The sequence below is a fragment of the Lithobates pipiens genome, unplaced genomic scaffold (assembly GCF_037356315.1).
Source record: "Lithobates pipiens isolate NorthernLeopardFrog02 unplaced genomic scaffold, aLitPip1_a1.2 Scaffold_6, whole genome shotgun sequence".
In the NCBI taxonomy this organism is placed as follows: Eukaryota; Metazoa; Chordata; class Amphibia; order Anura; family Ranidae; genus Lithobates; species Lithobates pipiens.
Genome location: NW_027507881.1, coordinates 616691 through 642903, shown reverse-complemented (window position 1 = coordinate 642903; position 26213 = coordinate 616691). Strand labels below are relative to the sequence as shown.

The 26213-nt window shown below is 47.7% G+C and overlaps 1 protein-coding gene across 1 annotated transcript in view; it reads right to left on the bottom strand.

Annotated features, from left to right (window-relative positions):
* LOC143958240 (vomeronasal type-2 receptor 26-like) overlaps positions 1-26213 on the bottom strand; it is an 88526-nt gene that overhangs the window by 15361 nt on the left and 46952 nt on the right. The window contains exon 4 of the mRNA XM_077467757.1: positions 7529-7756. Within this exon, the coding sequence (XP_077323883.1) occupies positions 7529-7756 (228 nt within the window). The remainder of the gene's footprint in view (positions 1-7528; positions 7757-26213) is intronic.

Below are 26213 nucleotides of genomic sequence, written 5' to 3'. Positions count from 1 at the left end.
CTCGGTATAGGGACTGACGCACAGTTTGCTAATCACTCACACACAACCTACTTGGTCCACAAAAGTCCTTATAAGGACTGGTAAGGTATAGGGTACTACAGTACATAGGGTTGAGTGAGGTACAGTCTGCCATTCTATAAGGACTGGTATCGGTCCACAATACATAGGGTTGAGGTGCACTACTGCTGACCGCTGCCCTATACTGCAGCAGTCCTTCATCGGTATAGGGACTGATGTACAGTCTGCTAATCACTCACACACAACCTACTTGGTCCACAAAAATCCTTATAAGGACTGGTAACTTGGACTGTCTAGGGTGCTACAGTACATAGGGTTGAGTGAGGTAAAGTCTGCTATTCTATAAGGACTGGTATCGGTCCACAATACATAGGGTTGAGGTGCACTACTGCTGACCGCTGCCCTATACTGCAGCAGTCCTTTCTCGGTATAGGGACTGACGCACAGTTTGCTAATCACTCACACACAACCTACTTGGTCCACAAAAGTCCTTATAAGGACTGGTAAGGTATAGGGTACTACAGTACATAGGGTTGAGTGAGGTACAGTCTGCCATTCTATAAGGACTGGTATCGGTCCACAATACATAGGGTTGAGGTGCACTACTGCTGACCACTGCCCTATACTGCAGCAGTCCTTCATCGGTATAGGGACTGACGTACAGTCTGCTAATCACTCACACACAACCTACTTGGTCCACAAAAGTCCTTATAAGGACCGGTAACTTGGTCTGTCTAAGGTGCTACAGTACATAGGGTTGAGTGAGGTACAGTCTGCTATTCTATAAGGACTGGTATCAGTCCACAATACATAGGGTTGAGGTGCACTACTGCTGACCGCTGCCCTATACTGCAGCAGTCCTTCATCGGTATAGGGACTGACGTACAGTCTGCTAATCACTCACACACAACCTACTTGGTCCACAAAAGTCCTTATAAGGACTGGTAAGGTATAGGGTACTACAGTACATAGGGTTGAGTGAGGTACAGTCTGCCATTCTATAAGGACCAGTATCGGTCCACAATACATAGGGTTGAGGTGCACTACTGCTGACCGCTGCCCTATACTGCAGCAGTCCTTCATCGGTATAGGGACTGATGTACAGTCTGATAATGACTCACACACAACCTACTTGGTCCACAAAAGTCCTTATAAGGACTGGTAAGTTATACGGTGCTACAGTACATAGGGTTGAGTGAGATACAGTCTGCCATTCTATAAGGACTGGTATCGGTCCACAATACAAAGGTTTGAGGTGCACTACTGCTGACCCCTGCCCTATACTGCAGCAGTCCTTCATCGGTATAGGGACTGACGTACAGTCTTCTAATCACTCACACACAACCTACTTGGTCCACAAAAGTCCTTATAAGGACTGGTAACTTGGTCTGTCTAGGGTGCTACAGTACATAGGGTTGAGTGAGGTACAGTCTGCTATTCTATAAGGACTGGTATCGGTCCACAATACATAGGGTTGAGGTGCACTACTGCTGACCGCTGCCCTATACTGCAGCAGTCCTTCCTCGGTATGGGGACTGACGTACAGTCTGTTAATCACTTACACACAACCTACTTGGTCCACAAAAGTCCTTATAAGGACTGGTAAGGTATAGGGTACTACAGTACATGGGGTTGAGTGAGGTACAGTCTGCCATTCTATAAGGACTGGTATCGGTCCACAATACATAGGGTTGAGGTGCACTACTGCTGACCGCTGCCCTATACTGCAGCAGTCCTTCATCGGTATAGGGACTGAGAGTTTTGTCACAGGGTCATTTAAAAAATGACAGACAGAGGAAGAGGCAGGCCCTTCCGCAGGGGTGGTAGGGATAGGGCAGGAGCAACAGGCTTGAGCCAAAGTGGGAAGTTGCAGAAGGTGCGTTCAATTACTTTAAAGGACGCACCAGACTTGGTTGAGTGGGTCACTCAGCCTTACTCTTCTGCACCCTCCTCATCCTCTCTATCTGCACCCTCTTCTTCACTCTCTGCTATGTGCACCCCCAAAGGCACTACCACCAACAACACCACCACCACCACCACATACCTTCCGCTTGAGTCACAGGAATTATTTTCCGATCCATATCAAGAGGACATTTCTGATGCGCAGCCACTCTTGATATCGGATCAGGAAGAGGAGGTAGCAACAACCGCTACTCAGCAGTCTGACGACAGTACCCAGATCAGCCCAAGGAGGAGGTTGGTCCCCGGTGTTGCTGCCTACTCTGAGATCTCTACTTATAGCGGTGGGGAAGGTGACGTTGATGATGACATGTCTAGTGATGTCACGTGGGTGCCCACAAGAGAGGAAGAGAAGGGGAGTTCAGAGGGAGATATGGACCAGCAGATAGGGAGGAGAAGCAGGAATAACTTACATTGCACAGGAGGGACAAAGCAGACTGCAAATGTATCAGGAGCGAGTCATCGACCATGTACGGTCACATCTGTCGCTCCCAGGACACCGGCACATGGCTCCGCAGTGTGGGCTTTTTTTAACGTGTCCGCTGCTGACAATAGCGTTGCCATCTGCAATCTTTGCAGTCAACGCATTAGTCGCGGTAAGCCCAACACTCACCTAGGGACAACCGCCTTAAGAAGGCACATGAGCAGCCATCACCGAGCCCAGTGGGAGCAACGGAACACACAAAGCAACACTCCAGGCTCTCATCGTCCAGCCTCGTCTTCTACTTCTCCTTCTCCTCTCTCCTCACAATTGTCCTCCACTCCACCTTCCATCACGCCAAGCTTAAGTTTTTCTGCAAAAAGACAGGCTTCCATGGGCCTAATGTTCGAGCATAAAAAAATGATGACGCCGGATAACCCTCTTGCCCAACGGTTGACAACTGGCTTGTCAGAACTCTTAGCCCGCCAACTACTGCCATATAAACTGGTGGACTTGGAGGCCTTTCACAAATTTGTGGCCATTGGAACACCACAATGGAAGGTCCCAGGAAGGAAGTATTTCTCAGAGAAGGGCATCCCAGAGCTATATGGCCATGTTCAGCGACAAGTGAATGTATCTCTGGCACACAGTGTCGGTGCCAAGATACATCTGACCACAGACACGTGGTCTAGCAAACACGGGCAGGGAAGGTATATCACTTTTACTGCCCACTGGGTGAACCTTCTGACAGCCGTCAAGCATGTAACCCGTGGCACCCGTGTAGATTTGGTTTTACCGCCACGGATTGCATGCAGTCCTGACTCTTCTTCTCCTCCTCCTCCTGCTCCATCCTCCTCCCTCTCCTCCTCAGCTGACTCCTCCTTTTCCGCTGCTAGCGTCTCTTCCGCTGTGCCGTCCAAGCTGCCCAGAACCTATTCAACATGCCAGGTGAGATGTTGCCATGCCGTGCTGCGTCTGTTGTGCCTGGAAGCCAAGAGCCACACTGGCCCGGCACTCCTTTCAGCTTTGCGTTCACAGGCAGATCAGTAGCTAACACCGCTCAATTTGACAGTTGGCAAAGTGGTGTGTGACAACGGTGCCAATCTGCTTAGCGCATTGAAACAGGGCAAAATCACGCACGTGCCATGCATGGCACACGTCTTAAACTTGGTCGTGCAGCGATTCCTTGTCAAATACCCTGGGGTCCAGGACATCTTGCGGCAGGCAAGGAAAATCTCGGCCCATTTCAGAAGATCTTACACGGCTATGGCTCGCCTTGCTGACATTCAGCGGTGACACAATCTGCCGGTCAGACGTCTTATTTGCGATTGCCCGACGCGATGGAACTCAACCTTCTATATGCTTGATAGGCTGCTCCAGCAGAAACGTGCAGTTAACGTCTACCTGTATGAACTCTGCGGCAGAACCGATTCTGGAGAGCTGGGTTTTTTTTCTCCGCGCCAGTGGCTGCTCATGCGCGACGCATGCAAACTTCTGCGCCCATTTGAGGAGATCACCAAACTGGTCAGTCGCAGCCATGGTGCCATCAGTGACATGGTACCTTATGCCTTCTTTATGGAGCGTGGAGTGTGGAGGAGCAGGAGCAGGAAGATGAGGAAGTCACAATGCTGGATGTATTCCCAAGGAGGCTACACTATCTGAGACAAGTCAACAACATGAGTCTGAAGAGGAGTCAGAGGATGGTGCCGGGGCGGATGAGGAGGAGCAAGAAGAGCATGCTTTAAACCTTTCTGGGATCCCTGTTGTGCGTGGATGGGGAGAGGAGAATGAAGAGGACGACATTATCCTGGATGATGAGCAGGAGCCAGGCCACCACACCGCTTCCACTTTAGTGCAAATGGGGGCCTTCATGCTCCAGTGTTTTAATAGGGACCCCCGTATAAAAAGCATAAGGGTCAAGGACCAGTACTGGGTGGCAACGTACTTAGACCCCCGATACAAACACAAAGTGGCAGAAATGTTACCGCCGTCACAAAGGGCTGTCAGAATGCAAAACTTCCAGGCCTTGCTTCGAGAAATGCTGCATTCTGCTTTTGCGTGCGCTGGCAGAGGAGCAATTCCCACTCCCAGAGAAGGAGTTGCTGGTACCAATCCAACAGCGCCTGCAAGAAGACGCCGGTTTGAAGATGTGTTGGTGACTTCAGATATGAGGTCATTCTTTCAGCCGACCCATCGACAGGTGTCATCCGGATCCAGCATCAGGGAACGCCTATACCGTCAGGTGTCCGACTACATCGGGTTAACGGCCGATGTGGACGCTCTGAGGAGTGATGAACCCCTGGACTACTGGGTGGGCAGGCTTGACCTCTGGCCAGAGCTTGCCCAATTTGCAATCAAACTGTTGGCTTGCCCCTCATCCAGTGTCCTGTCTGAAAGGATGTTCAGCGCAGCAGGGGGGATCGTGAGCGATAAGCGTACTCGCCTAGCTCACGACAGTGTTAACTACCTCACATTTCTAAAAATGAATGAGGCATGGATCTCGGAGGAATTCAACACATATGACCAGTAGACCATGTATATGTCTATAAACAATTTTTTTAATCGAGCACAGAGACCTTCTTTCTTCATTTGGCTCACTTCCTTGTCCAAAAAAAGCACACCGTACTATATGCCCGTACCCTCCTCTTTGAAGAGGTTGAGCGGTGTCATATTTCTACTGGGGCTGCTTATTATGAAGGGCTCCCACCATCCCTGTGCTGTGCTGACTTCCTCCTGGGGCTGTACCTCTGCTGTGCATATTTTGAGGTGCTCCCACCATCCCTGTGCTATGCTCATTATGAGGGGCTCCCACCATCTCTGTGCTGTGCTGACTCCCTCCTGGGGCTGCTTATTATGAGGGGCTCCCACCATCCCTGTGCTATGATGACATCCTCCTGGGGCTGCTTATTATGAGGGGCTCCCACCATCCCTGTGCTATGCTGACATCCTCCTGGGGCTGCTTATTATGAGGGGCTCCCACCATCCCTGTGCTATGCTCATTATGAGGGGCTCCCACCATCCCTGTGCTATGCTGACTTCCTCCTGGGGCTGCTTACGGTGCAGGTGTCAGTGCTGTATATCACGTGCTGATGTCAGTGCTCTCTATCACGGTGCTGCTGTCAGTGCTGTATATAACGGTGCTGGTGTGAGTGCTTTATGTCACGCTGCTGATATCAGTGCTCTCTATCACGGTGCTGCTGTCAGTGCTGTATATCACGGTGCTGGTGTGAGTGCTTTATGTCACACTGCTGATGTCAGTGCTCTCCATTACGGTGCTGCTGTCAGTGCTGTATATCATGGTGCTGATGTGAGTGCTTTATGTCACGCTGCTGATGTCAGTGCTCTCTATCACGGTGCTGCTGTCAGTGCTGTATATAACGGTGCTGGTGTGAGTGCTTTATGTCACGCTGCTGATGTCGGTGCTCTCTATCACGGTGCTGCTGTCAGTGCTGTATATCACGGTGCTGGTGTGAGTGCTTTATGTCACGCTGCTGATGTCAGTGCTCTCTATCACGGTGCTGTTGTCAGATGACTCTATCACGGTGCAGGTGTCATTGCTGTATGTCACGCTGCTGATGTCAGTGCTCTCTATCACGATGCTGCTGTCAGTGCTGTATATCACGGTGCTGGTGTGAGTGCTTTATGTCACGCTGTTGAAGTCAGTGCTCTCTATCACGGTGCTGTTGTCAGATGACTCTATCACGGTGCAGGTGTCATTGCTGTATGTCACGCTGCTGATGTCAGTGCTCTCTATCACGGTGCTGCTGTCAGATGACTCTATCACGGTGCAGGTGTCATTGCTGTATGTCACGCTGCTGGTGATCATCTCCTGCACCCTCTTCTTTGCCTACCCTGGTCCCTGACCTTCCCTCTCCTCCATTGCCTTCATGCGCTCCACAGTCCTGAATTGTCACAACAATTTCCCATATAAAAAAAGAATGCTTGTAGTTGTCGATCCCAGATTCACCTCATACATGTGTTATGTCATTGGCCATGTGGTGGGACTATGTTTGCACAGCTATTAATTATTTTGTGGCTGCAAATTTTACCTGTAGGTTTGCGAAATTCGCCTCCCATTGAAGTCAATGGGGCCCGCCGCAAACGTTCCGGTTCGCGAACTATCGGCCGCGTTCGTGGTCCGCATTCGCGAAACGTCCCATCGGAAGTTCGTCCATCACTAGTGAGCAGTGAGGGCGATAAGGACCAGTAGACCTGGAGGGTGAAGAGCTCTGAAGACCTCCTAGGACCAGAGAACAGGCTGACTGCCCTAGGACGGGTGGGAGGTGCAGACAGCCAGGGACAGCTTGGGATCTCTCTCACCCCCTTCTCACTCCTCCTCTCTCAGCCCCCTCTCTTTCCCACCCCCTTTCTCTTTATCACCTCTCCCTCTCTCTTTCTCTCACCCTCCTCTCTCTTACTCTATCTCCCTCTCTCTTTCTTACCACCCTCTCTCTCTCTTTTACCACCCCTTCTCTCTCTCTCTCTTTTTCTCCCCCCTCCCTCCGCCTCTCTCCCCATCCCTCCCTCCTCCTCACCCCTTCTCCCTCTCTCCACCTTTGTCTCTCCCTCCCCTCTCTCTTTCCCTCTCTCTTTCTCTCCCCCTCTTTATCTCTCCCTCCACCCTCTCTCTCTCTCCCTCCTCCTCTTTCTCCGACACCGACCTCTCTCTCACACGGTCTCTCTCTCGCCCCTCTTCTATCTCACACTCTCCCCCTCTCTTCCCCTCTCCCTATCTCTCCACTCACTTTCTCCCTCCCCCTCTCCCCCCTGTCTCTCCATATCCCCCCTCTCTCCCCCCCCCTCCCTCCCATCTCTCTCTCTCTCCTTCTATGAGTGTCTATGTCCCGGTCTGTGTGATGAGGAGGGGGGAGGTAACAGTAGTCAATCGCATTCAGCTGGATTTGTTCTATAATGTAGAAGATGTTTTGTAGTTTATCCACTTCTTCAGGTATGATGAGTGATGGGAACATATCCCGGCATTTATATCCACACAGTTAGTCAGGGAAGACGTTGACCGTCTATAAACAGGATGGGGGGAGGGGGTTAGGATTTGTCTGGAGATGGGCTTTAAGGTAAAAACTAGTATGGTTCTTGTATAAGTTGTGGATCAGCTTCCCCAGTGTAACTCACCTTGTCTCCTTTCCATGATATTCGCTCTGGTTTTAGTGTAAGTTGCTGATCCTCTGAAAGGAACCCATCAAAGTGACCCACATGCATCCAATCAGTGGTATTTCTATCATTAATTCTTGTAATCCAATTTATTATTTCTAGTGGGCTGGGTAGTTCTCCTTTATCATTAAAAATCATGACCTTGTCATTTGGATCCTTGTACTGGACTTCTTTTATATAGCGGGACAGCTTACAAAATGACATAATTGATTATAGGTAACAAGTACATAGAACATTTAATAATGTATTGATTATAGATTGTAGTTATATCTGATTTAGAGAATGTCATTGGGATGAGATGACCTGTTTGCTGAACACTTATAATCAGATACATTTTATTTGAACTATTTATAAAAAAATTACATTCACAACCTGCTCAAGACATGCCCACCAGGTGGAACTCCATGTTGGCAATGCTGCAGCGGCTGCAATCGCAGCAGAGGGCCATCAATGAGTACTGTGTGAGTATGGCACCATCATGGGGCTTTTGTTTTATCGCCACCCCAGTGGCTACTGATCAAGGATGCATGCACTGTCCTGTCACCATTTGAGGAGGCTATGAGGATGCTGAGCAGTGACAGTGCATGCATCAGGGATACTGTCCCTCTTGTCCACCTTGAGGCAGAACAGAGGGAGGAAGAGGATAACTTCCTTACCTCTCAAGGCCCCCTTTATCCTGACAGTATTCCTGTGGGCCCATCAATCACACAGGAAGAGGTGGAGGAGGAGGAGGATGAGGATTGTGTCAGCATGGAGGTGGAGCCTAGCACTCAGCATCAGCACAGTCTTCAAGGGATCGTTTTCAGTCCCCAGAAACCCATGGACTTGTACATGGCTGGGAGGAGGTGGCTGTGGATCATGTCATCCTTAGTGACTCAGAGGACTCTGGATCAAATGCCTCAGCAAACCTTTGCTGCATGGCCTCCCTGATCCTGCAAAGCCTGTGAAAGGACCCTCAGATTTGTGGTATCAAGGAGAGGGATCATTGCTGGCTGGCAACCCTTCTTGATTCACGTTACAAGGGTAAGTTTGTGGAACTTATCCAGCCTTCGCAGAGGGAGCAGAGGATGAAACATCTTCAGGAGGCCTTGCAGAAAGGTTTGTGCAACGCGTTCCCAGAGACTGGGAGGTTACAATTTCCTGGTTTTCCTGGACAACATGTTGCTGTGGTTTCTTTCAGTCATAGAAGGAGCGGTGGAGAAGGTGGCTGTCTGACTGATGCTTTCAGACAATTCTTTATTCCGCAGTCCCAAGGTCTCATCAGTTTCAGCAACCATCGGCACAGTCTGATTTACATGGTGCAGGAATACCTAGGGGCAAGATCAGACTTGGAGACCTTTCCAACTGGAAATCCACTGGGTTACTGGGTCTTTAGGATGGATCACTGGCCAGAGCTTGCACAATATGCAATTGAGCTACTGGCCTGTCTTGCATCCAGTTTTCTTTCCTCATGCACATTCAGTGCTGCTGGAGGCTTTGTAACCAATCACAGAGTATGCCTGTCCACTGACTCAATTGATCAGCTCACCTTCATAAAAATGAATCAGTCTTGGATCACCAGCTACCAAGGACCTGATGCTGATGTAACCGATTAATTTGAATGTGAGATCCCTCCAAGACTGCCTATGCTGAGTGACTATACTATTCCTCCTCAAGGTTCATATTGATAGCTTCTAAGAGCATTTTTGTTTCAGTACACCATCACCAATGCCTAAGGCCCAATTTTTCTGCCCCTGTTTAATGTATAGTTATCATTTTTGCTGTAATATTTTGCAGCAGGGCTCATTCTTGCACTCAACTAGAGTATCTGTGAGGGGTTGCAATGTTGTGGCACCACCACCAGTGCCTAAGGCCCAATTTTTCTGCCCCTGTTTAATAGGGGAGTGTAATTATAATTTTTGATCTAATATTTCACAGCAGGGCTCGTCCCTGCACCCAAAAAGATTATCTGTGAGGGGTTACAGTGTTGTGCCACCACCACTGCCTAAGACCCTATTTTTCTGCATCTGTTTAACAGGGGCGTGTACTGTATTTCCAAGTGCACTTTCAGTGCACTTTTAGTGCAATTTCAAGTGCACTTTGCGCTTGTAGTTTGCACTTGTAGTGCAAAGTGGATTTGCCTTTCGTAAATAACCCCCACAGTGTGTAGACTTTCCCACAGACTAAATCGTAAACACTGATTTGGGTTATTCTTATCAAAGAAATGTAATATTACTTATTTGTATAATTTTTAACCAAAATTTTTAACAAAAATGTTCAGTCTTTTCTTTATTTATAATGCAAAACATAAAAGCCTGATGGTGATTAAATCTTACCAAAATAAATCTGTTTAAAAAAAAAAAATGACATTTGGGCACAGTGTTTCATCACTGAATAATTATCATTCAAAGTGTGACAGTGCTGAAAACTGAAAATGGCCTGGGCAGGAAGGGGGGGGGGGGGGTAACAGCCCGTTCTTGATGTGGATAAAACTGAAAAACAAATGAAAAAAAAGAAAACTAAAACAAAGTGAAGAGTTCATGACTGCCATTATATGTTTACCCCAAAAACGTATAGATACCTTTCTATGTGTGACTTCAGCAAATCAGTGCCAGAAATATTTCCTGTATAACTGGAGTCAGACAACTCTTATATGAAAGAATCTGAACAGCCAAAGAACCAGCATTCTCCAAGGGGAGTTCAGCAATGGCAGCCTCTAGTGAATGTCTGTTTGTTGATCTCCCCTATCTATCTCAGAAGTGATCGGTAAAATGTCACTTCGGGGTCCTGGTGCCCCTGAGAAGAAGCTAATGGTGTGTGATCTGCACTCCATTGGTTTAATGGAGGTCAGGGGAGACATTAGGGGTCTCATTAAAGGGAACCTGTCCCAAAAAACTATCACATAGGGGACTAATTTCCTCATGTAATAAAAAATAAAGTGTAAGAAAATGATGTTAAATCCAAGCAATTTAACCCCTCAAGATACATAAATATGAACCTACCCCCACCCCCACATACACGCATATACAAAAATAAACACAGATGGCAGAGGCGTCTGCTCATTAAAGCTTACATCTTTCACTGGTTCATGTGCGGAGTTCTGGAAGATGGCCACTTATTCATGGAGCTTCATCCCGTTACGGCTATGTAACCAGTGACATCACCCGATACCTCTCAGCATGATCGCCAAACAATGGAGACTGATTTATGTCAGCGGGAACAGTCAGACGTAACTTGCGGGTACTGTTTACCGCAATCCTGAGGCAGATGAGATTTCCAGGACGGCGGCATCACAGCCGTTTAACATAGCTGCTCAAGCAGGGATCCCTTCTAACTTTTCCTGGGGGGTAGGGATGGGCTTTATGTTCAAGTCAAACATTGGCTGTTTGCCAGTTTGCCAAACAGCAAACAATTTTGGGTGTTCACAGGAAATTCAAAAGCTGCGGAACACCCATTAAAAGTCTATGGGAGAAATCAAAAGTGCTAATTTTAAAGGCATGGCATTGTCAAAAAAGTGTTTGGGAACCCGAGTCCTGACCCAGGGGACATGTATCAATGCAAAAAAAAGTTTTAAAAACTGCAGTTTTTTCGGGAGCAGTGATTTTAATAATGCTTAAGTTGAAACAATAAAAGTGTAATATTTCTTTAAATTTCATACCTGGGGGGTGTCTATAGTATGCCTTTAAAGGGGCACATATTTCCCGTGTTTAGAACAGTCTGACAGCAAAATGATATTTCTAAAGGAAAAAAAGTCATTTAAAAGTACTAACAGCTATAATGAATTGTTTGATAATACACATAAAAGTTCATTGATAAAAACGGCATGGAATTTCCCCACAGGGGCACCCCGAACCAAAATTAAAAAAAAAATGCATGGGGGTCCCTCTAAATTCCATACCAGACCTGGGTCTGGTATGGATTTTAAGGGGAACCCCCGCACCAAATTTTTTTAAAAAATGGCGTGAGGTCCAACAAAAAATCCTTACCAGACCCTTATCCGAGCATGCATACCTGGCAGGCCACAAGAAAAGAGGGGAGGACGAGAGAGTGCCCCCTCCTGAACCGTACCAGGCCACATGCCCTCAACATTGAGAGGGTGCTTTGGGGTAGCGGCCCCCCAAAGCACCTTGTCCCCATGTTGATAGGGTGAAGAGCCTCATCCCCACAACCCTTGCCCAGTGCAGGCGGGGGGCTTATCAGAATCTGGAAGCCCCCTTTAACAAGGGGACCCCCAGATCCCACCCCCCGTGTGAATTGGTAATACCATTTCACAAAAAAAGGGTCAAAATGGTTAAAAAACACAAGAGACAGTTTTTGACAAGTCCTTTATTAATTTCTTCGTCTTTTTGCTTCTTCTTCCATCTTCTTTCTTCTGGTCTTCCTTCAGTGTTCTTCTTCTTCTTCCATCTTCTTCTTCTACATCTTCTTCTTCATCTTTTTCTCCCTCCGCTCTTCTCGTCCCACATCTTGCTCCGGCTTCTTCTCCCCTCCATCTGCATGATCCTCCTCAGTGGGAGTCTTCTGCCGCGTGATGCTTCGGTTCTTCTGACACTTCTTATATAACGGAGGGCGGGGCCACCTGGTGACCCCACCCCCTCTGATGCACGGGTACTTCCCTATGGCTTATCCCCATGATGTCATAGGGGCGAGATTACCCAGTTTAAATCACGGGGAAAGCCATAGGGAAGTCCCTGTGCGTCAGAGGGAACAGGTGGCCCCACTATCCATTATATAAGAAGTGTCAGGAGAACAGAAGTCTCATGCGGCGAGAGACTCCCACTGAGGTGGATCGTGCGGACGGAGGGGAGAAGAAGCTGGAGCAAGATGAGGGACGAGAAGAGTGGAGGAAGAAGAAGATGAAGAAGCAGATGGAGGAAGAATAAAAACACGGAAGGAAGACCAGAAGAAAGAAGATGGAAGAAGAAGCAGAAAGAAGAAGAAATTAACAAAGGCCTTTTTTTTAAATGGTAGGGTTACAATTGTACGCCATTACCAATTCACACGGGGGGTGGGATCTGGGGATCCCCTTGTTAAAGGGGGCTTCCATATTCCGATAAGCCCTCTGCCTGCAGACCCCCACAACCACCGGGCAAGGGTTGTGGGGATGAGGTCCTTCTCCCCATTAACATGGGGACAAGGTGCTTTGGGGGGCTGCTACCCCAAAGCACCCTCCCAATGTTGAGGGCATGTGGCCTGGTATGGTTCAGGAGGGGGGGCGCTTTCTCACCCCCCTCTTTTACTGTGACCTGCCAGGTTGTGTGCTTGGATAAGGGTCTGGTATGGATTTTTGGGGGGACCCCACGCCATTTTTATTTTAATTTTGGCACGGGGTTACCCTTAATATGCATACCAGACCTGAAGGGCCTGGTATGGAATTTAGGGGGTCCCTCATGCATTTTAAAAATTTTGGTTCGAGGTTCCCCTGTGGGGAAATTCCATGCCATTTTTATCAATGAACTTTCATGTGTATTGTCAGACTGACAATTCATTGTAGCCGCGAGTAGTTTTAAATTACTTCTTTTCATTAGAAATGTCATTTTGCTGTCAGACTGTTCTAAACACGGGAAACATGCGCCCCTTTACAGGCATACTATAGACACCCCCCAGATACGAAATTTAAAGGAATATTACACTTTTATTGTTTCACTTTAAGCATTATTAAAATCACTGCTCCCGAAAAAACGTTAGTTTTTAAAACTTTTTTTGCATTGATACATGTCCCCTGGAGCAGGACCCGGGTCCTCAAACACTTTTTATGACAATACCATGCATATAAGCCTTTAAAATTAGCACTTTTGATTATTCATGTTCATGTCCCATAGATTTTAACGGTCTTTGCGTGTTCAAACAAATTTTGAGCCTGTTCGCATGTTCTGGATGCAAACCAAACATGGGGGTGTTTAGCTCATCCCTACTGGTGGGACTCACAGCAGACGGAGGTTTGTGGGGGCGCTCCTATTACCACTCCACTCAGAGGCACATCATGTTCTACATCAAAGGAATCCCTCATCGGCCAAACACTAGATGAACTGCTAATGTCCCCCAGGGCAGCAACCTCACCAAGGCCAAATGATCTCCTGTATAGCACAAGTAAGATCCCCTCACAAACACAGGACATAACATTTAATTCCACCAAATTCGCAGAGATGCTGGACAGAGGATTGTCCCAGACAGTTGCCAAAATCACATCTGACAATAAAATGGATTTCCAAAACCTGGGATCACACATTGAATCCATAGAGACCACAATGGATGCCACGATTGCCTGGGCCAACCAGAACATGCACCGCATTCAAGACCTACACAACCAACTGGAAGTTGCCTTGGCCAAAATTGATGATCTTGAAAACAGGTCTAGAAGATATATTATTAGAATCAGGGACTTGCCTGAATCCATCACAGATATACCAGAAGCAGTTGGATCCCTCATCAAGGAACTTATTCCAGATGTTTCTCTCACAGGCTGGAACTTTATCGAGCCCATAGGGCCCTGGGCCCCCTCCGCTTAGATGTTCTCAATCAAGACATTGTAGTTAAGCCACATTTCTACGTAGTCAAAGAAGAAATAATGAAAATGACCCACTCCACTCCAAAATTACAGATTATGGGACACTCGATTCAGATTTTTGCCGACATCTCTCCCTCCACAATCCAGAGGAGACGGGCACTCAAACAACTACTGACAGCGCTGACTCAGAAGAATATTAAATACTGGTGGCTTTTCCCCTTCAGTCTTAAATTTAAAATCAACAGCTAACCATTCATAGTCTCTCTTTTTTCCCGAGAGAGAAAACCCCAGAAAACCTCCTCCCATGACACCTTCACCATTTCATTATCTCTTTGGGTTAGGACTTGGTTCTTACAGGCCCTTTTACACCAATGCTGGCTGTTCATTGTTCCCTTCAAACGTATTGAGATTTTGCTAAATCCCATGAGGAAGCCCCTCATATTACTTTTAAGCTTTTCTCACACATGCATGGAAACAGCCTACCCTGCGACTCACTTTATCTTGCTGAACTAATACATGACTTATTTTCCAGGCTGCACCTTCCTCTTATATAGCTATGAATTACTAACTGGTCGTTTTCTATATATAGTTTTGCACTGCACTGGTGGCCCCTGGACTCACCTTTTGTGCCTGGAGGACTCATCTAGTCCCCACTTATCCCATTCCCCTTTAAATTGTGGCTGGGATATTACTGAGCAAAAATGTTGATTTCAACCATGCTCACTAGGTCTTTATGTGCCTATGAAATTATTCACCCCTATACCTGATTCCCTTATCCTGCCTCCCCTGTTTACCCCCCCCCCCCCCCACCAATCCTCTCTTATACAACTCACCTGCCTCACCTAGGCCTGTTTATAATCCTTTTCATTTGCTGGTGTTGGCGATGATGCCAACGTTTTTTGCATTATAGATTCATTTTCCACAAGGGAGTGCTGCGGGAAGATCGGCACTCATGCACATCCTCGTGCCCTCAGAGATGGGGATATTTCCCCTCTCCTGGACAGGAATTCCCCTCTAATAATAACATTCTCATAAATAAGGGTAGGGTGGGAGCATCCCACCTCTTCCCTTTGGGTTCTGATATGCTCTTCTTCCTTTATCTCTTCCACCTTGATCTCCTATACTAACTTTTCTTTTTTCCTAGTGACTGGTTTAATCTCGCACTCCTCCCAGACACCTGCATACAGCAGAGTGATCTGGCTCATTCTACAAAACCCACACCAGGTTGGGTGTAAGTGACTGGAACTGGGCTGCTTCATGGCTGATCCTACCACACCAAGCCCTTCCTTGCACATTGCTTCCTTTGCACAATGTTCAAGGAATGAATTCACCAATTAAACTCCGGAAGATTTTCCCAGTACTACCACATTTAAAAAAATATATATTTTATTTCTCCAAGAAACACACTTTCTTTGCACCTACCCCCTCTTGTACATCCACCCCAAATTCGCCAAACTCCATCTTGTTAATGCGGAATCTAAAACGTAAGGGGTTGCTATATTTTTTTCCCGCAAACTCTCACTTATCTCTGTATTTAAGAAATTGGAAGGCAGATTCTTACTCGTTAAGTTTCTCATTGACAACCAAATCTTAACCTTGGCCTCATACTATGCTCCAAATAGAGGCCAGTCCCAATTCTTCAATTCCCTGTTCTGGACTCTAAATCTACTAACTGAAGGCACTGTCATTTATGGGGGGCATTCCAATATAGCCTTTGATACAGGGCTGGATAAATCTCACCCCTTGGGTAGGGAACTTCTTCATCCCACCAGACAGAATCGTAATGTAGCTAGACAGATCTACCATCAGTGATTAGTAGACATTGACTTTGCGGGTCTACACTCACTTCTCTAATCTCCACATGTCATTGGTAGAATTGACCACTTCTTCCTCTCAGCAAATGTTATCCCACTAGTGACAAAATCCTACGTAAAAGACTCTGTATGGTCGGACCACTCAATGCTTTTCCTGATAATAGGAAAGCCAACAGGACAGAAAAAGGGAGGCAACTGGAGGCTGAATGCTTCAATCTTTAGTAACCCGACCCATGTCCTTAAAATAGAAAAGAATATCCAGGAATATTTCCTACTAAATGATGTGCACATGGATCAATGCAAAAAAAAGTTTTAAAAATGGCAGTTTTTTTAGGAGGACTGATTTTAATAATGATTAAAGTGAAACAATAAAAGTGTAATATTCCTTTAAATTTCGTACCTGGGGGATGTCTATAGTATGCCTGTGAAGGGGCGCATGTTTCCCATGTTTAAAACTGTCCCTGCACAAAGTGTCATTTCTGCAGAAAAAAAATTAATTTAAAATCACTCGCGGCCATAATGAATTGTCGGCTCCCGTAATACAGAGAACACTCATTGAAAGTCATTCATAAAAAAAAAAGTGTGGGGTTCCCCCAAATTCAATTAATTGTCAAATTAAAAAAAAATTGAAGAGGGGTTCCCCCTAAATATCCATACCAGACCCTTCCCCAATCGCTTCGGAGGGGGGCGGGGTCGGGTGACGGGTGGCCCCGTCCTCCGCATATAACAAACGTCAGGCCGCCGGGATCCCACAGTGTCTCCTCCGTGGAGACAGAAGATGGATGGATGCGCTGCACTGGATCAGATCAGCCATTGCTGGCCCCCGGAGAGATGATCATCCGTCGCTGGATAGCAAGAGTGCATTACCACCGCTGGAATCTTTTTTTTTATTTTTTTTATTTTTAATAAAGGAATTTTTCAAAAGTGTGTTTGTCTTATTTAACTATTTTTTACACTTTCTTTGTGAAATGGTCGGGGTACTTTTGTACCCCTTTACCATTTCAAACAGGGGGGGATCTGTGTAAATCTGTGTTAGTGAACATTTCTCCTTTGCCAAGATAATCCATCAACTTCACAGGTGTGGCATATCAAGATGCTGATTAGACAGCATGATTATTGCACAGGTGTGCCTTAGGCTGGCCACAAATAAACACCACTCTAAAATATGCAGTTTTACTGTTTGGGGGGTCAGAGGGGGTCCAAAAACCAGTCAGTATCTGGTATGACCACCATTTGCCTCACGCAGTGCAGCACATCTCCTTTGCATTGAGTTGATCAGGTTGTTGATTGTGGCCTGTGGAATGTTGATCCATTCCTCTTCAATGGCTGTGCGAAGTTGCTGGATATTGGCAAGAACTGGAACACACTGTTGTATACGCCGATCCAGAGCACCCCAAACATGCTCAATGGATGATATGTCCGGTGAGTAGGGATGAGCCGAACACCCCCCGGTTCAGTACGCACTAGAACCTGTGAACGGACCGAAAATTTGCATGAACTTTAGAACCCCATTAAAGTCTATGGGACTCGAACATTCAAAATCAAAAGTGCTAATTTTAAAGGCTAATATGCAAGTTATTGTCCTAAAAAGTGTTTGGGGATCTGGCTCCTGTCCCAGAGGACATGTATCAATGCAAAAAAAAGTTTTAAAAACTTTTGGGAGCACTGATTTCAATGATGCTTAAAGTGAAAAAAAAGTAAAATATACCTTTAAATATTGTGCCTGGGGATGTCTATAGTATGCCTGTGAAGTGGCGCGTGTTTCCTGTGTTTAGAACAGTCCCTGTACAAAATGACATTTCTAATGGAAAAAAAGTCATTTAAAACTGCTTGCGGTTTTAATGTAATGTCTGGTTCCGGCAATATGGATGAAAATCATTGAGAAAAATGGCATGGAAAGCCCCCCTGCCCATTACCAGCCCCTTTGGGTCTTATACGAATATTAAGGGGAACCCCGTACCAAAAGTAAAAAAAGGAAAGGCGTGGGGCCCCCAGGTCCTATATACTCAGAACAGCAGTATATAGGCGGTGCAAACAAGACAGGGGCTGTGTAGGTTTATTGTTAAGTAGAATCTGCTTGTAATTTTGAACTGGTACATTTTTAAAGTGTAGCTCCAATCAAAAAATATATTTTTAAGCTTCTTGGAAAACACAGGGAATGGTTATCACCCCTGTAACATTTTTTTTCCATCTGTGCACCTCTTTAGAAGATTTCACCTCACTTTCTGTCCCAATGACCAAAGTTTTTAGAAAATTTGTGGTTTTTAGTAAAACAAGGACTGGGATAAATCATCAGTGGAGAGGAGACACATTTTTCCCCTATCAGTTCTTACAGGAGAGAATTTCCCTTCCTAGGAGTAGATTTCATCTCACTTCCTGTTGTCTCCTTCCATTTGCAAGTAGGAGACGTTTGTAAGTTGGATGTTTGAAAGTAGGGGTCTGCCCTATATGCGCTGCATAAATTTAGGCCTAAGGTGTTGGTGTTGCCACAACACTGTTAGCCCTCAAAGTGACTCTTGGTGGGCGCTGGAATGCCCCGCTGTGAACTATTATATCAAGAATTGTAATTACATGCCATTGTTGAACAGTGGTAGAAAAATTGGGCCTTTGGTGGTGCTGGTGCCACAACACTGTAAGTCTTCACAGTTACTCTCATGGAAGCTGGAACGGGCCCTACTGTGAAATATTATATCAATAATTGTAATTACATGCACCTGTTAAACAGGGGCTGAAAAATTGGGCCTTAGGTACTGGTGCCACAACACTGCAACACCTCACAGAAACTATAGTTGGAGAGCAAGAATGAGCCCTGCTGCAAAGTATTGTATCAAAAATTTTAATTACACGCCCCTGTTAAACAGGGGCTGAAAAATTTGGCCTTAGCCACTGGTGGCGGTGCCCAGAACCAAAAAATGTTCTTCCAAGCTATCAGCAGGATCATTGAGGAGGAAGAGAATAGTCAGTCAGCATAACAGGATAGTCACTCAGCATCAGCATAGGCAGTTTTGAAGGGATCTGACATTTCAAAAAAAATTATTCGGTTACATCAGCTGCAGGTGCTTGGTAGCTGGTGGTGATCCAAGACTGATTCATCTTTATGAAGGTCAGTCAATCAACCGAGTTGGTGGACAGGTGCACCCTGTGATCAGTTACAAAGCCTCCAGCAGCACTGAATGTGTGTTCTGAAAGAACGCTGGATGCAGGAGAGGCCAGTAGCTCAACTGCATACTGTGCAAGCTCTGGTCAGTGATCCATCCTCAAGACCTTGTAACCCAGAGGATTTTTGGTGGGAAAGGTGTCCAAGTGTGATCTTGCCCCTAGGTATTCCTGCACCATGTAAATCATATGCTGGCAATGGTTCCTGGAACCGATCATACCTTGGGGCTGTGGACTAAAAAATTGTCTGAACGCATCGGTCAGACGGCCACCATCTCCACCGCTCCTTCTGTGACTGACCAAAGCCTCAGCAACACGCTGTCCAGGACCAGGAATTTGTAACATTCATACACCTTTCTGCAAGGTCTACCTCTGCTCCCTCTGCGATGGCAAGATAAGGTCTGTAACCTTACCCTTGTACCGTGGATCAAGGAGAGTTGCCAGCCATTAATGATCCCTCTCCTTGATCCGCTGAATACAAGGATCCTTCCGCAGGCTTTGCAGGATCAGGGAGGCCATGCAGTGTAGGTTAGCTGAGGCATTCGGTCCAGGGTCCTCTTGGTCACTAAGTATGACATGATCCGCAGCCACCTCCTCCCAGCCACGTACAAGTCCACAGGTTTCTTGAGACTGTAACTGATCCATAAAAGACTGCTGCTGATGCTGAGTGCCAGGCTCCACCTCCATGCTGACACAATCCTTCTCCTCCTCATCCTCTTCCTGTGTGATCGGCGGGCCAGCAGGAACACTGTCTGGATAAATGGGGCCTTGAGAGACAAGGAAGTTCTCCTCTTCCTGCCTCTGTTCTGATTCAAGTGCCCTATCCATTATTCCTCCAACAGGTGGGCAAGAGTGCACCAGCACAACCACGGCATGGAATCTTTTTGCTTGCGTAGCCCCTTGAAAGCCTACGGAGCACCGCTGGTTCCAAGGACAAAGCACAGGAAGAGGCCATGGAGGAAGAAGAAGAGGAGTTGCTGGAGTAGAGAGGTGTTTAACAATCACCAGTAATAGCATTTTGGAGACGTGATGGCGGAACAACCTCCAACACTACTGCACCTTGTCCTGCATCCTTCCCAGTTGCCAGAAGAGTCACCCAGTGCCCCGTGAAAGATAGGTAACGTCCCTGTCCATGCCTGCTGGACCATGAGTCAGCAGTAATATGCACCTTACCACTGACCGCCCTGTCAAGCGAGGCATGGACATTGCCTTCCACATGCCGGTAGAGAGCCGGAATCGCATTCCATGAGAAAAAGTGGCGTTTGGGAACCTGCTACTGAGGAACCGCAAATTGGAGAAAACTCACGGAAGGGGGCCAAGTCTACCAACTGAAAAGGCAGCAGTTGAAGTGCTAGCAATTTAGCCAAGCTAGAATTAAACTGCTGGGCATGTAGATGGCTGGTAGTGAACTTCTTTTGATGGTCCAGCAGCTGGGGAAGGGAAATTTGCCTGGTACAATCAGACGTTGGTGTACTGCTAGAAGAGTGTCCACAAGTACTTGGCTGTGACACACCTAATTCTACATCTTAATTCCTCTCAGTGCAGGTTTCAGAGAGGACTGAGGGTATAGTGGGGTTGGAGATCCCAGCTGATGAGGAGAAAGGAGAGGTCTGCTTTGTTCTTTGGTGTGGGTCTTTTAGGTACGCTTGCCAATGAACTGCATGTCAGGTCGACATATGTCTGGTCAAGCATGTGGTTCCCCAGCGGCTGATATTTTGACCACGTGAGATACTCTTGAGATATATATTGCAAATAGCAGCAGTGCGATCTGATGCACTCGTCTCAGAAAAGGCCCACACCAAAGAACTTTTGGAATAACCTGCAGAGGCAGCGCCCTGCACAGGCGGAGCTCTGCGGTGTGATTCAGTCAGTGTGCTGCCCTTAAGCTGGCCCCTGGAGGGCACCCTGCCTCATTGAACATGTGCCTCCTCTTCCTACTCTCTCCTATCACGCACCCACATGGAGTCAGTGACCTCATCATCCCCTCCCTCCTCATCACTGGAGCAAACCTGGCAGTATGCTGCAGCTGGTGGAACATGACTGCCAGATTACTGTCCTTCTTGAGCATCCCCTCTCTCTGGGCTCACATTATTGCCTTCCTCTAGCTGGGTATCATCATCAGAACCTTCAAAACGCGGGACATTCTCCTGGAGCATGTGCCCAACACTGTGTTTGGGGGAATCCTCAGGAGGACATGGTCTAGGGAAGGAGTGACTGATGCCATTGAGATGAGGGGAGAGGCCATGCTGGCAGCTGCTTTGCCAGTACCCTGAGCCTGGGTGAGAGAGGATGAGGAGCATGAGGAGGGCTTGGTCATCCACTCTACCAAGTATTCGACATGTTGCGACTCAACACGTCCAGTTGCGAAAATAAGGAAAAGCATGTCCCATGGCCACTTGTTGATGAGGATGTACCGTGTCCACGATCAGCACTGTTTCCTCTAGACACAGAGCCCGCTTGCCCTCTTTTATTGGCTCGTGACTGTCTGCCTCTCTTTGTTGGCCTTCCAGACATACTAATGACCTGCAGGGAGATTTAGCTGCACAAAGTTGGGACGTATGTACTGATTATACTGCAGCTAGCAGAATCAACTGCCTGCCTGTAGTATTATTACTATGAGAACACCAGCAATTGGGGTAGCTTTAGGTGCACACCGAGCAGATGACACAGTACACCTACTGTAATTACTGCAGCTGCCTGAGGTATAGGATCAGCAGAACACCAGTAATTGTGGTAGCTTAATGCCGTGTACACACGAGCGGACTGTATGGCATACTTAGTTCGTCATACAATCCGACGGACAGTCCGTCGTACTTTCCACTGAACGGACTTGACCACACACGGATAGCCAAACAGTCCGTCGAAAGCTTGCGTGATGACGTGTACAGCACGTACGACGGGACTAGAAATAGGAAGTCCAATACACAGCAAAGCAACCTTCCGCCGTGTAAATCCTTTCTGGGCATGCACCATTCTTAGTCCGTCGAACTAGCATACTGACGAGCCGATTGTCCGCTGAAACCAAAGTACGACGGACAGAATTTCGAAAAATCCGAAATTTTTAGTACGCCGGACTGCACGCTGAAAAAGTCCGCTGAAGCCCACACACGAGCGGACTGTCCGCTGAAATGTGTTTCGACAGACTAAGTATGCCATACAGTCCGCCCGTGTGTACGCGGCATTAGGTGCACGCTGTGCAGTTGATACAGTACACCAACTTTAATTACTGCAGCTGCCTGCCTGTGGTATAGGATCTGAAGAAAACCAGCAATTGGGGTAGCATGAGGTGCACACCGTGCAAGTGGTACAATACACCAACTGTAACTTCTACAGCTGCCTGCGGTATAGAAACAGAAGAACACCAGCAATTAGGGTAGCTTCAGGTGTACACTGTCCAGGTGGCACAATACACTGACTGAAACTGCTACAGCTGCCTGTAGGGATGAGCTTTGTGTTCGAGTCAAACATATGTTCGACTCAAACATCGGCTGTTCGCCCGTTCTGCAAATTCCGAATGTTATGGGCCATTCGCGTCAAATTCGTGTGGCGCTCACGGCCCACAATGCACTGCGATGGTGCAGTGCATTGCTGGCTCATGATTGGCCAAGCATACACTGTGACCCCGCATGCTTTGCCAATCACAGCGCCGGCAGCGAGGAGAGCCATGATTGGCCACAGGCAGGATGCCTGTGGCCAATCATAGCTCAGACTGTGTAGTACACGCCCCACACTAAATAAGGCCACCAGCGCGGCGGCCTTGTGTAGTGTGTTGGCGTCTGTAGCAGTTAGTGGGTGTTCTGTGTACCTTCAACACAGTATACACTGATCGTTTTCGGCCAATTTTTCGTTCTTGCTCTTCTGTAGTGGTTGTTGTCTGTGTGGCCTGACCACAGTATACACGCTATATTCACCTATATAGCTAGCGATATATCTATCTTTTATAATAGAGCTTGCAGTCAGTGTTAGGAGATTATGCGTGCTGTCTGCATGTTCTGAACCCAGTATACACCGCTATATCCACCTATATAGCTAACTATCTTGCTTGTTTTAAATAGAGCTTGCAGTCAGTGGTAGGAGCTTGTGCGTGCTGTCTGCGTGCTCTGAACCCAGTATACACCGCTATATCCACCTATATAGCAAACTATCTTGCTCGTTTTAAATAGAGCTTGCAGTCAGCGGTAGGAGATTGTGCGTGCTGTCTGCGTGCTCTGAACCCAGTATACACCGCTATATCCACCTATATAGCAAACTATCTTGCTCGTTTTAAATAGAGCTTGCAGTCAGCGGTAGGAGCTTGTGCGTGCTGTCTGCGTGCTCTGAACCCAGTATACACCGCTATATCCACCTATATAGCAAACTATCTTGCTCGTTTTAAATAGAGCTTGCAGTCAGCTGTAGGAGCTTGTGTGTGCTGGCTGCGTGCTCTGATCTCTGAGGACTTCCAGAGTGGTGGAGGAGGAGAGGGAGCTGATTGCGTCGGTCAGCCCAGGCCAGGAGCCTGGTTCTCGGCCTGAGGAAAAGCGTGGAGCCCTGAAGCTCCTGGAGTTCGTTGAGGAGGAGAGGCAGTACTTAGAAAACCAGCTTGACTTGGATGACTGGTCTCTGAGACAGCCAGGAGAAGACGTGGAGAAATCTGCAGAGAGGAAAAGAAAAGCCCAGAGCTTAATGGTAAAGGCTTCTCGCTGTTACTGCGAAAAAATGAAAGTTTTGACCGAGCTGAGGAATAGACGCGACAGATCAGGTATCAAGAAGAGAACAGAATTCAAACCTGTCATAGATGGACTGAAAGAGCAGTGTAACATGCTTGGTGATCTTTTATCAAATCTAATTGAAAGTGCCTCAAGCGAAAAGGACTTTCTGTTGAATATAGGAAAAGTTGAGAGTGGCGTGCGATGAGGGCTCTCAAGCGGTAAGACGCCGCAACCAGCATCTATCACAGGCGGCGGAGCCCATGAGAGAGGCGGAGGAACCCACAAGTGAGAGTGCACAGACAGATGGAGGAGAAAAGCAGAAGGTTGTGTCCCCGGAAAAGATAAGGACCAAGGCAAAGACAGAAGGTGACATGAGAGACTCTATCCCAGTGACTAAGGGCTTAGGTAGCGCTACAGTGGGTCCCGGCAAGCCTAGTGGTTCTCAGCCTGTTGCCAGGGCTGCAGACCCGGTGGTAGCTGTGGACGTCAGTGGTGCAGTGCCAAGCCAAGGTCAGAGAGGAAAACAGAGTTATACCACGGAGGATCCTAGTAAGCGGGAGGGTGCCCAGCCTGCAAGCAGGGCTGTGGCCTCAACGGCTACAGTAGACTCCAGTGATGTGGTCACAAACCTAAGTCAGAAGGCAAAACATGTCCCGGTTGTGCAATTGAAAAGACTGACAGCAAAGGAAGAGAAAAAGAGCAAGGACTTACCATCTCAATCCCCGGTGAATCCGGCCGGTACTTCCAAGCAAGGCGTGCCGTCAGAGGTACTGTCGGCCGCCATTGCCGCAAGCCGACCTCGGGAGGAGGGGAGTGCATCCAAGGACTGTTTGGGTGGGCATAGTCAAGCTACTGCTGTGCGGACTACAGTGGTGGCCAGTAGCAGGACTAGCGGAGGTGGAAAAATGGCGGCAGCGGGTGGTGAAACGCTGTCTTCCCGCGGGAGGGGTGGTTTTGGTTCGGCGGGAAAGCTTGGCGCAAATTTTGTGGGCGGGGAAGCTGGCGGGAGGTCTGGAGTCGCGCCGGAAGTGACATTGCATCCGGAAACGGAAGTCAGCCGTGCGGGTCACTTCCGGGTATCGGCTTCGGGACTTCCGGGGCTAAACACCAGGGAACGAGCAGCAATGGTGGTAATGAGGTTGATATGGACACATCTAACAGCCTACAACCGGGGCAAGCATCAAAGGGGGGAAATTGCCCGGTGGAGACACCAGGAAAAGATAATTTAGTAATAAATTATATTAAGTGCTTGGAGGGTTCCCAGGGAGAATCGGGACAAGGTGTTGTAGACTCATGTGGGGGAAAGGGGCTGGACGGCATGGACACCTCCATGGGTGATCAGCAATTAGCTGACTTGGGTGGAAGCTCCCAGGCAGCTCAGCAAGAGGGTATGGAGGTGGAGGGTGGTGGACGGGCAGAAGCAGGGGCAGGGACTGTTCCCCCTATTAGTTCCAGGGATGAGACCCTTCATCCCGGACCTGTCTTGAGGGGCACGCCAGAGGCAAGGCTATTGAACGCATTAAAAGAGAAACGTTCTTATGCTAATGTGGTTGGGTCGTCTGTGCCTCTGGGCCACCTATATGATCAGTTCGGGGCTGGGAACTTTCAAGCCCCCCCGGCGGATCAATTCTCGGGAGCCAATTCATGGTCCCGGGGCACGGGTGGTCCAGAGCGCAGACGGCGCAATGCAGTACAGTTAAGATGGGAGGGTGAAGGACAGTGCCCCAGTAGAGGGCAGGTGATTGACATGATGCTGTCATTAGGAATAAAGGTCAGCGAAATTTTTGCGGTAATCCACCCTCCGTCATCTTGCGACTTTGATTTAAGCTTTACTAATGCAGTCATCATGGAGATCTTCATTACATCTTTCGGGTTGATCTCAGGTACAGACCCCTGGAAAAACTTCAGGATTATCCCGTTAAGTAGACAGGACGATATCAAAAATCTTACTATTCTTGTAAGGAACGAAAGCCTGCCACCGGAGGACATTGCGACATGGCTAGGACGCTATGGTCAGTTGCAGTGTCCTCTAAGTAAGAACTTAGATGAGAGGGGGATTTGGACCGGGGCATGGAGCACCAGGATCCGGTTACGCAGAGCACGTAGTACTGTTGCTCATGTCCCTGGTAGTGCGTTTTTGGGTCGTGACCGGATCCTGGTGTTTTATCCGGGGCAGCCAAGACGGTGTTTTAGGTGTGGATGCCCAACACACTTAAGTGCAGACTGTACGGTAATAAAATGTATTAAATGTAACAAGTTTGGGCACTCGGGCGAAACATGCGGTCTCATATGCTGTAACTTATGTGGTCAGATGGGTCACCCCTTTAGCAGGTGTCCTAAAGCCTTCAGGGGGGGGACTGTGCCTGAGAGGGAACCAAGTGGTAATAGTACTTCACCTGGGTCTGGGCAGAACGAAGGAGGTGGGGCTGAGGAAAGTACAACTGGCACTACCGGGACTGCTCCTGTTGAGGTGACCCATTGTGTAGAGGGGGTGGAGC